Here is an 11,152-nt window from a genome sequence, read left to right on the forward strand (position 1 = left end):
ACCCTGCACAGCGTGGGGATGGAGCAACCACAGGACACTGCTCCAGTGAGAGGGATTTATTCATCTGCTGCTGGCAGCAGCAGGTCCCTGCCAGGCCACAGTGGTCACTCTGCCTTGCCAAAGGTCCACTGCTATGGGAGAAGCAGTCCTGTACCCTGGATCCTTATGGTCCTCTCCCCCCCCATGACACCCCTCCTCTGCTGCAGACCCTTTCCCCTTTTCCCCAGCAGGGACTGTAGACATTCCAGAGCTCTGTGCACACCACCAGGGGCGGGGTCATGCATGGATAGCCCCAATGGAAGGTGCTGGGACAGTGGTAGCAGGTAACTTCCAGAAGCAAGCTGTGAGAAAAAGGAAAAGATCCTCATGCAAGGGGTTGCAGCAGTTCTGGGCTACAGCCAAGAAGTGTAAAGGAAGGAAAAGAGATGTCCCTTTCTTCTCCCAGGCTCTCCTTCAGCTTTGAAGTCAGTTCTAGGACAGCAGCCTGGGAGCTGAAATGCCCTGGTCCACACCATGGGCACCTTCCACCCCAAAACACAGAAATTCTCCACCCTAAACCACAGGCTAACCTCATCCCAAGTGGACACTCAGCTGGGACTTTTCTCCAAACAAAAATCCATATCTAGCCTGTTTCCCATCCCCTGAGTGCCAAGTTTCATGTCACAGAATGACGTCCTGGAGGCAGGCTCATGACTTGTGCTGTGAGGACATGGGCAGGAGAGGGTTGCCATGGGGAGGAAGCACAGAACCCTCCCCAAACTCAGAGTGCAATGTGAGATGTGCCCAGCTCAGAGGGCAGCTCTGCTGGTGCTGGCTGTCACTGGCAGCATTAGTGATCCTGAGGGGCAGAGAGCTACTGAAGCAGTGCCAGGGACTGGGAAGGTGTTAAGCTGAGCCACCGCTCCTTGTCCACAGACCAGACATCTCCTGACGTGCATCTGGAGGATGGGAAGCACAAGGACTGGCCATGTCTCACAGACCCTGAGCACTGGCAAGTGATCAGGCTCCTCTGTCCAACGCAGGGGAGGTCATCCTGCAGAGCAAGGGGACCTGGTGACAGAGCTGGGTGACAACTGACTCCCTCAGCTCAGCTTCAGCGGGGTGCCCATGGCACCTCCTGAGTGCAGACACATGCCACGCATCCCCAGGCGAGGGCACTCCCAGACCAGCACACAAAGCAGGACCAATTTTGCTCTGCAGTGCCCTGGGGTGACCTGAGCATCCCCATTGCCCCACTTGGGTCCTGACCTGCTGAGCTGCAGGAAAGCTCCTGCCTGGAGAGAAACTGCACAGGTCTGAGCCAGCGAGTTCACATCTCTGCAGCCTGTCAGCCCTGCAGCCCTCTCCAGGCACATTTTCCGAACACTCCACAATCAGGCTCCAGATTTTGGGGCTCCCACAGTCCCCACCCACATCCCAGTCAACTTCCCAGCCAGGCCAAGCAGCTCAGACCACTGAGAGGGAGGTGCAGCAGGAGTCAGTGGCCTGGACATCGCAGCTTGGACCTGTCAAACCACAAAGCCTTTTTTGGCTGAAGAATGGGGTCCAGCACGACAGCTCTAATGCTGCTCCTCTGTCCCACTTTGGGGACCCATCTGGAGCTATGGAGCCATCACAAAGGCAACTTGCACGGGGAGGCTGGCTGAGAGGGCCTCACTCAGTGAGGTCCCGGGTCCCTGCCAGATACACAAACATGTGCTGGACAGTGCTTGAGGTGGCTACGAGTGTTTGGGATAGCCCTGGGCTGTCCCAGAGGCGGCAGGGCAGCTGCAGTGACAGGTAGGAGGGAGAGCAGGCGGAGCAGGGTGGGCTCACTGTAGCTTTGCCTCCTGTGGCTTTCAAAGGCAAATGTTCCTTGGTACTGGCAGCCTGCAAAACATTAAAGCTTGATTTTCCCCTGTTGTTTCAGGGGCCACCACGTCCCCCATGTTTGTCAGGCACAATGGTTCCCATGCAGAGGCTGTGAAAGCCCCATTAGCCCCCACACAGCAATTTTCCCCTCTCCATCATTTTCATAGGCTGGCAGCTCCGCTCTCCAAGAATTAGTAATAAGAAATACCCTCTTGCAAAGTCCTAAACCTGCTGTTTCTAATAAAGAGCTGTTTGCAGCTGCATCTCTTTCGTTGCTTTGATCTGGCACCGGCAGAAGCTGAAAACACCACGGAGAGAAGGCAGGAACAGCCCGTTGATCGGGTGAGTCAGAGCTTTCACCAGCCCCCGCACCAGGACCTGCGGGTACAGCACTGTGCCTTGGGCCCGAGGCTGGCACCAGGATGGCATCTGACCTCAGAGGTGATGGTGCTGTGGGGTGGGCTGGGTGCCTGAGGCCTGGTCGCTGGCTCACCCCTCTCCATGCTGTGGAGTCAGTGTGGGATGCTGAGGCAGGAGCCGGGTGTATGCACCTGCCTGAGGCTGCAGTGGTGATGGAGGGACTGGCCAGGCCTGCCTGAGGCTGGGGGCCTGCTTGGGGCTGGGGGCTTACACCTGACCCAGCTCCATCCTGCTCAGCACAAAATGCCTGGTCAGGTAGAGCAAAACAGGATCTAATCCAGACACTCCACCCAGACCCCTTGCTGCACAGAGGTCTCTGTTGGGACACGCTGGGACCTCAGTCCCAGCAAGTGTCACACCTTTTCTCTCTGTGGCTCTGCAGAGTCCCACATGCTGCTTGCACCTCTGAGGCAAAGCAGAAAAACCCCTCTTGCATCCAAGAGATTGGAAACTTCAGATGCTAAATGCCATCTTGAAATGTCACGAGCCTTCTGCCTTTTTCCACTCTGCATGAACAACTCTTTCATATCAGTGGGGACATCCCAGCTGCTTCAGCCACCCCTGGGCCAGGGCAAGCCTCTGCTGCCACTGAGTAACTGCCTGAATCACCTGTGGGGATCCCAGCACCATTGCCCTGCCACAGATTCAGGAAAGAGCTGGTTCTCTTCTGATCTGCAGAGACCTGGCCAGCTGTGATGAGAGCACTGGCTGTGCCCCAGTGCGAGCCTGGCACCTCCAACACAGTGGACGTGGACACCAGTTTCTCACCTGTTCCCAGATCCAGAGTAAATCTCATCAGTCCAGGAGCCTGGATTTGTCAGCAGAGCTGAACTCCACTGCTGCCAGCCTGTGGCACAGCACAAGGAGGTTTCCCCTCTCCCAAAATTGAATACAGCCAAAGATTGCTCCCAGACAAAAGGGTTCAGGACAGAACCCTGCCTGTGGAGCGCCCTGGGCAGCCCACCAGCTGCACCTGAGACACCGAGGGTATGGGCTTTCCTCCCTGGGGGAAAGGGCTGTAGTTTGCTTGCAGGAGCCCAGCGCCGAAATTGCACGTCCGTTTCCAAAACTGAATTGAGGACGTTTTCAACTTTGGATCTTCATATTCGGTGGTCTGGAGAGAACCATGATGCATTTACGTCTTTTTCAAGTACACACCGCTATCTAGTGGACGTTCCCCAATGTCACCGTTCCCCGGTTCCACTAGATGGCCGTGTGTACACGGAAAACAACAACCCAAAATGCAGCTCCAAAGGTGGAAACGTTTTAGTCACCAGTCTCAAACGAAAGGTATCAGGACAGAAAGGGTTTGCTGACCTTCCCCCGGTTTTCCCAGTGCCTTTCCCAGCTGCTGTTCAGACACGGCCGTGCTGGGTCTGTAACACAGAAACAGTGAGCACAGAAACCAGCTTTCTGTAATAAATGAGTGATATTTAAAAACAACTCCAGCACACAGTCAGTATTTCCAGAGAAGTAAAAAACCCCAATCTCTTTCATTAAAGAGGGCTTATATATGAGTGTTACATAAATTTGCATTAGTATAGATACTGTACCACATATACACACATACAAGTAGATAAATAGATAAGAGTTTTGGGAGTTGAACTTTGGTCTCTTCTCCTTATGCTTTGGCTCCATAGCACCAAAACCCTGGAAGGGAAGCTCTGGAGATGTGGATCCTGCCCATCCATGGCAGCCAAGCCTGGAGCACTCCTGTGCCTGCCCGTGGGAACCTACCCCTGCCCTGTCCCCAGCCTGGCACCAGCAGGTTGGGGCAGGCAGCCACCGTGGCTGGGGGGCACCTTGGGCTGTGCTGGGAGCTGGGGGCTCCTGGAGATCCCCAGGGTGCCCCCCCTCACGGTGGCCCAGGTGGGGCACGTGGCTCATAGCCAGAGAAGGCAGCTGCCCGTGGGACGTTGCCGGGAGAAGGTGGTGGCTGGTAGGGGCTGGGGATGCCCGGTGCTGCCTGCTCTGAGTGGCCTCGCTGCATGGTGCTGTTGCCTGGCTCAGTCCCCATGCCAGGCAGGGGCCGGAGAGCACAGAGGAGCTGCCCTCCCTCCTCCTCCTCACTGGCCGGCAGCTTCACGGAGCTGAGTGGGACCCAGTGCCTGGCCATGCCGAGGCCCTCCCGCAGGTCCTCCTGACTGCAGCTCCTGCCGGGCATGGGCAGAGGAAGGCGTCTGCCTGCTCCCAGGGCTGGGCACTGGCATTTAGAATACAGCTGGAGGTGTGGGGTGAGCCATGTCTCGGGTGTACGGCTGTCCCTGTCACCTATGTAGCTGTTTCTGGTCAGTCCCACTGGCACCAGCTGCTCTGGCACATCATCCCCATCACTTGTCTCCTCATCTTTTTCCAGCTGTGATGGGACCTGGGAGCCCAAGGCATGTCCCAGCAGGCTCTGGGTGCAGGATGGGGCTCCTTCCATGGGGCAGCCCAGGCCAAACCCGTTGGCACAGTAGCCGGTCACGTCCTGTGCGAGGCCTCGGGGGAACAGTGGGACCGTGGGCGATGCCTGTCCAGCTGCAGGTGGCCCACAGGAGGAGAGCACAGTCTGCAGGAGCAGGGCCAGTGGCTCCTCCTCAAGCTCGAGGGGAGGCATCCGGATGGCCACACTCAGCTGGTTGTTCAGGAGTGCCTGCAGGGACAGAAGCAGTGACAGGCTCAGCCGCAGCCAGCCGAAACCCCTGCCAGCGTGGGGGTCGTGCTGCTGAGACCCCTCCTGCACTGTGACCCACAGCTGGCTGATGCACTCCACCTGTACCTTCCCATTGGGGTACAGTGGTTTGGACAGCAGAGGAGGCACCTGGCTACCAAGATGGGCTTGGTGGGGCGAGAGGTGGAGGGAAGGAGGTGCTGAGCCCCTGCAAACAGAGGGTATCCCAGCTCGGCTGCAGCACACATGGGGCAGAGGCTGGAGGAGGATCGTCACTCACCAGTGGTTTTGGGAGGTGCATCTCCGAGGGTTTAAGGAATATGTGCAGCTGGAAGAAGCAGAACCCGGCCGCACTCAGCAGTAGCAGCACAAAGAAGGCACTCAGCACGGCAGGGACCCAGGGAAAGCCTGTTGGGAGGTCACAGCAGACCGACAGGTGGAAAGACACCAGCACATCCCTCCCAGCCCACCCTGTGCCAGTGTTTCCCCTGGAGCCCCCGTGGCAGGCTGGGATGTTCCAGGAGGCAAGCCCAAGGCAGAGGGTGAGACAGCATCGCCCTGATAGGTTCCCACAGGGCAGTGCTAGGTCACAACCCTGATCACAATGGCTGGGGGTGAGGGACCCACACGCGAGACTGCAGGACCCGAGATGCAACCGCGCCGGCTGAGCTGGCGAGAGTGCTCCTCCCACCTGGGGGCCCTGCCGGAGTCACCAGGCACTGCTCGGCCTCCCGGCTCCTCTCCCTGGCCATGCCAGCGGCTGCCGTCCGGACACAGTACCGTGTGCTGGGCTTCAGGGGCCCGAAGGTGCACGGCACGTCCTCGCTGCTCCGTTTGCAGGGCACCTGGAAGTCGATGGGACAGGTGACCACAGTGGCTGTGCATGGCTCCACTGCCCAGCGCAGCCTCAGTGTCCCACTTGCTCCACAGCCCCTGTTCCCTGGCACCTCCAGTGCTCGGTTCTTCGCCCCAGAAGGTGTTCAGGTCCCAGAGCGCCTTCCGGAACCACCATGGCATCACCTTTCATCTGAACAGAACCCGTCACAGGTTCTCCTTACCCATGCAGACTGAGGGAGGAAAGGGGTCTCCTGCCTTGCTGGGGTGCGAGCCCCAGACTGGGGGAGCAGCCAGGTGTGGGCAGGGCTGGGGTACAGGCACCCCCACACTGAGGCAACCCAAGACAGCAGCTTTGCTGCCCCAGGAAATCTCATGCAAGCCCCACACGCTCCGAGCCCTGCCCAGCTGCCACACACCTGCTGCACAAGCAAATCCCCCTCGTACAGGTGCAGCCAGTACCACAGTTTCAGCAGCACTCGGTCCACTGGCTTGTAGGAACCAGTTCTTCTCTGGTAGGGAGTGAGTGGCGTGGCAATGTTTACGTGGAGGATTTGATCCTGGAGCAGCCAGGACAACTTGGGGGGCCCCACAATTGCTGTAGGGAGGGGGGGGGAAAAGAAAAAAGAAAAGAAGAAAACTAAGTCCTTCAAAAGAAGGCAGGCATCTTGTTTCTCTAGAAATGATATTTTCTATCTGACATCCTCCTCCCAGTGCGCAGAAGCTCCCTGGGTCTCGCCCTGGGCACTTTGTGTTGTGAAACCAGCTTCAGGAAAGGCAGCCACCACCTCTTCATGACAGCCAACACTGCTTCTGCTTCCTCCTCATGCCGACAGACCTGTGGCACCACCGCTCCCAGTGCCAAGCCCTTCACCCCTGAGCCATCCCCCAGGGCCTGGAGACCCACTGCTGAGGGCAGCAATCACATTCTAGGTGAGCACACCCATTTCCACACTAGTTGGATGCAGAGGGAATGAATGAGGGAACCCAAACAATGAATGTTGACCCCATTTAACCACTGGCACGTTTGGTTCATGCAACAACCCCCTGTGAGGTGTGTCAGTGGTCTTGAGTCTTTCCTGTCCCCAAGAAACCTCCTAGCTTTCTGGACAGGACAGTTTGTGACTGAGAAGTGGCACATTCCTCCACCTGGTGAACATGGCAGCCAAGGTGAAGGCATCACCAGAGGGGCTGCCCCTGCCTACCCCTGCCTGCCCCATCTTCATCTTGCTGGAGCAAAAACACCTTTCAAGAGCCAAGCCTGGAGGTGTATCCTCTTTTCCCCAACTCACTGCATCCTCCAGAAACCCAAATTCTCACATTGTCTTGTTGGCCTTGGGCCTCCCATCCATCATCCTCACCTCAGTGTGCCTCCTCCGTCCCCTTGCTCTTCACCCAGTCCTCCTCCAGCAGCTCTGCCCCATCCCTTTCCTCCAGTCAGAGCTCTTAGCACTTTTCCCACCAGTATCCTCATACGATTTCTCGCTGTATCCCACCAGCTCTCTTCAAGGATCTCTCCCCCCATTTTTCCCCTCCCAGGAAGAGCCCAGCTGGAGGAGCTCCCCTGTCCTTACTGTCTCTGTACAGCTGCAGCTCGCTGGAACTGGCCCACTCAGACTGCTCGCCTCCGGCCACCGCTCTCACCCGCGCCCAGTAGATATCGTGGATCCTGTCAAAATACAACTCACACTCCCAGGAGCCAGTGCTGTTCCCCCTGCAGGCATCTGCCTTTATCCAGCTCGAGGTCCTGCCCAGGGAGAAAGCACAGGGATTGTTCCTTTTTGGCACTTCCCCAGCCCAAAGGGAGGGCTGCCCAGCCACCGCCATCCTGCCAAGGCAGAAAGTGTAGGAAAGCCGAGGTGTCAGTCAACAATGTCCTGAGATGTGTGAGGAGGGGTGTCACCAGCAAGTCGAGTCCCTCTTGGGGACAGATGGCACCTGGCACTACACCCTGACCTGTGCTCTCTGCGATGAGGAAACACATGTGGGCAGGGAGAGCCCACCGAGGGGCTGAGGCTCTGTGCTACGAGGGAGGCCAAGTGAGCAGTGACTGCTGAGTCTCAGAGAAAGGTGGCTTTGGGTGAGGGGTCTTATCAACACAATGGAGTAAAGAAGATGAAGCCTTCCTCTCAGCAATGCCCAGCAAAAGGACGAGAGGCAGGTGCCACATGTTGAAATACAGGAAATCCCATTCAGCATAATGAAAAAAACCCTCAAACCCAAAACCCCAGCATAAAAGCCACCCCTTTGTTTTTTACTGGCAGAGTGACCAGGAGAGGCACCAAGCTGCCCAGAGAGGTGTGGAGGCTCCATCCCTGAAGGTGTTCAAAACCCAACAGGACACTTGCCTGAGCTGACCTTGCCTGTGCAGGGGTGGGACGAGCCGATCCCTGTCAACTCCACTGCTCTGTTCCTCTGTGTTGTTTACTGCCAGACAGCAACCCTCTGGCTACCAAGGGTCCCCAACAGCCTCTGTCAGGGTGTTGGGGGACCAGACCCTTTGCCCCCTCCTCCCCACCTACCGCGTCCTCCACTCCACCTGGTAGGTGGCATGGCTGGGCGAGCTGGGGTCCGGCTCCCACCGCAGCCACACGTGGAAGTTCTGTGCCTCCAGCCTCACGCGCCGTGGCCGCAGTAGCATCCCTGGGAGGGGGCAGAGGCGTGTCAGGCAGCGCTGCTCTGCTCTGCAGGGTCCCCTCCTTGGCCAGTCACTGCGTGGTTATGCTGCACAGGTTCCCCCTCCCACAGTCCCCAGCTTCAGCTCGGCAACAGTGGGCAAACACTGCCCCTGCAGCAGGATGCTCAGCACCTGCATCCCCCCAGTGCCTCACACACCAAGAGAACCCTCTCCATGCCCCTGCCAAAGGTGCCGACACCCTGACACAGCTGCTGCTGACCCTGGGGTTTTCTTTCCTCTCGCAACTTGAAAACCACTCGGTCCCCTCCTCTCCACAGGTACCTTCTGTAGCTCTAAGAGGTGTCCCTGTACCACCCCTGCCCTGCACCCAGGGTCCCCCCAGCCTGCAGCGGTAGCTCCAGCACCAGCTTACCCCAGAGGAGGGAGCAGCTGGCCAGAGACAGCAGCAGGTGCAGGGCAGGGCTCATCCCACCACGGCCCGTCCATCTGTCCCCACGCTACGCCGCCGCACCGGGGGCTGTGGCGAGGGATGGGTGTGCTGGAGCTGTTCTGCCACCTGCAGGCATGATGGGCAGCTTGGACCTGTGGTTAGAGAAAGGATATTTTTTTCTAAAAGCTTCAGCCAGCGACACCAGCCACAGGCAAGCCTCGCCCGTGGAGTCTGCATGCCCAGCGTGGCACAGAGGTGCCTGTTACGGAGAGGCTGCCGACGTCACGGGGATGTGGGTCTGTGAAACCTCCTCCCCCGACGCTCACACCACTGTGGAGGTGACTCAGCCCAGCTCTGGGCATGACTCACACTGGCACAACCGGTGACACCGCTGCCAGGACACCCCCAGCCCTCCCACAGCCTCCCTGGTATGGGGAGCGCCCCGTGTGTGCTGGCACCCCACCAGGTGCAATGGGACACCCCGAGGGACCCCCTGGGGCTGTTAGCAGAGACCTCAGTCCTGTGAACCACAGCAGAGGCTTGTCCCACTGGGCACCTCTGTCTGACACCTGGCCAGCCCCTCCTTACCATGGCCTTGCCCCATGATTCAGCCGCCAGGAATCTTTCCCTATTGTTGTTGGTCATGGAGGTAACCTTCCTCTCCTGGGTGAGATGTGCAAGGGCTTTGAAGCCACCAGTTGTGAGGACTGTGGGGAGCCTGTGGGGAGCCTGGGGCCACCTCCAGAGGCAAAGGGAGGGGAGAATCCCCTGGCCAGACAGGACACCCGCAGGGCTGGCTCACTGCAGCTGCTGCCTCTCACTCTTCCCATTTCACACTGTGCTAATGTTACGAGCACAGCCACCTCGGCAGGCAGGTACAAAATGCTGTCCCTGTTTTCTGTCCCTTGCAGCGTTCAGAGCTCGAAACAAGGAGGAGCAGCCAACAAGCAGGGACATAGAGTTGCAAACCGTGGGTGAGGGCTCAGAGGCAAGACCTCTGAAACTCTAGAGCCGAAGCATAGGCAGATGGTTTAGGGATTGCCCCCACCCCGAAGCCAGCAAGAGCCCTACCGGCTTAGCAGCAGACCCCAGCGAAGGCAGGACCGTTTCTGCCTGGAGGGAGAAGTCCCCAAGACCGGGGGCACAGAACTGGGGAACTGATGGACCAGCTGCTTGCAGAGGCAGGGACAGGGCTTCTCCAGCTGCTGGAGGCAGCACAGGGGAGAGAGACAGTGCCTCCACAGCAGTGAGGGTGGCCACGGGCCAGTCCCTGCCAGCCCCACAATGACCCCAGCACACCTGCTCCCCTTCTGCCTTGGCCAGAGGGAAAACCTCAGCAACCCTCCCCGTGTTGTAGCAACTGTAAAAGTATGGCTTGGTGGATATCCCGTTGGCTGAGATTGTGGGGATTTAACCCCCTCTCCACAACATCCCCTCCTTTGCCTGCATCCCTGTTGTCATGGCACCTGAGGCACCGGTGCTCCCCCCTACCTTGACCCACGCAGTTCCTCGCTGGTCCCTGCTGTATCAGGAACCCACCTGTGCCCACCACGCTCTGTAAAACGCAACACCCTCAGCTCAGCAGCCCCACATCCGGCTCTGAGCGTTCACTGGAAGCGTCATCAGGGTCTGCTCAGTTGCCAGGCTCCCTCCAGACTGGGGACAGGTCTGAGTCCTCTGTGCCCCTGCGCTGGGAGACGTCCAATGACATGTGATTTGGCTTTGGTGGTTTGTGCGTTTTTTCCTGAGCCAGGGTTTGTTTTTTTTCCCTTCCTTCCTTCCTTGTTGGCAGCATCCCTGCGGGCCATGGGTGCTCAGCAGTGCCCTCTGCACGCCAGAGCCAAGACACAGCCAGTGCCAGCACCCTGCTGCATGCTGCCTGCACCTCATCCCAGCACCCTGCACCCCCCTGCAGGGACCATCAGTGGCCTGGGGACAGAAAGGAGCATGGGGGTCGGGCCAGGGGCAACACAGAGCAGGGCAGACATAGGCCAGGACTTCTCTGCAAAACCAACAAGTTTTATCCTTGCCAAGACTAGTGCTGCAGTCTGGACACGCAGGGCTGAGACCACAGCTCTGCCCTAGAGACCCCAAGGGACCTGCATGTGGTTGTGCATCACCCCACGAGCCCCGGGCCTTTGGCAGCCCATTGGGATAGAAAGCAGCCAGACCTGAGCTTCCCAAGAGCTGTTGCAACCACTAAAGGACTAATGGAGCCATGGATGGCAGCATGTGGAGCTTGCTGGCACTCTTCAGCGCTGCCAGGGGCCGAGCAGTCACCATCAGCTAGGGCATTCCAAAACAAGAGGCCCACAGTGTCCAAGTG

General features: G+C 58.5%; 1 protein-coding gene across 5 annotated transcripts; it reads right to left on the minus strand.

The window, feature by feature from the left end:
• Window positions 1-3,259: 3,259 nt before the first annotated feature.
• On the minus strand, window positions 3,260-10,784 carry LOC127470591 (uncharacterized). Of its 5 annotated transcripts, none has more exons than XM_051786291.1 (8): window positions 10,366-10,784; window positions 8,809-8,978; window positions 8,281-8,401; window positions 7,333-7,505; window positions 6,178-6,356; window positions 5,616-5,769; window positions 5,205-5,332; window positions 3,260-4,906 (listed from the first exon to the last, which is right to left on the minus strand). In XM_051786291.1, the coding sequence occupies exons 2-8, from the start codon at window positions 8,861-8,863 to the stop codon at window positions 4,127-4,129; spliced, it is 1,590 nt and encodes a 529-aa protein (XP_051642251.1). In that variant the 5' UTR covers window positions 8,864-8,978; window positions 10,366-10,784; the 3' UTR covers window positions 3,260-4,126. The 5 variants fall into 5 exon arrangements, with proteins under 5 accessions (XP_051642251.1, XP_051642234.1, XP_051642261.1 ...); XM_051786274.1 differs by having other exon boundaries at window positions 10,318-10,784; XM_051786301.1 differs by lacking the exon at window positions 8,281-8,401 and having other exon boundaries at window positions 10,318-10,784.
• Window positions 10,785-11,152: the final 368 nt, after the last annotated feature.

This window comes from Manacus candei, unplaced genomic scaffold (genome assembly GCF_025592945.1).
Source record: "Manacus candei isolate 608988 ecotype Guabito, Panama unplaced genomic scaffold, ASM2559294v1 h1tg000003l, whole genome shotgun sequence".
Classification (NCBI taxonomy): domain Eukaryota; kingdom Metazoa; phylum Chordata; class Aves; order Passeriformes; family Pipridae; genus Manacus; species Manacus candei.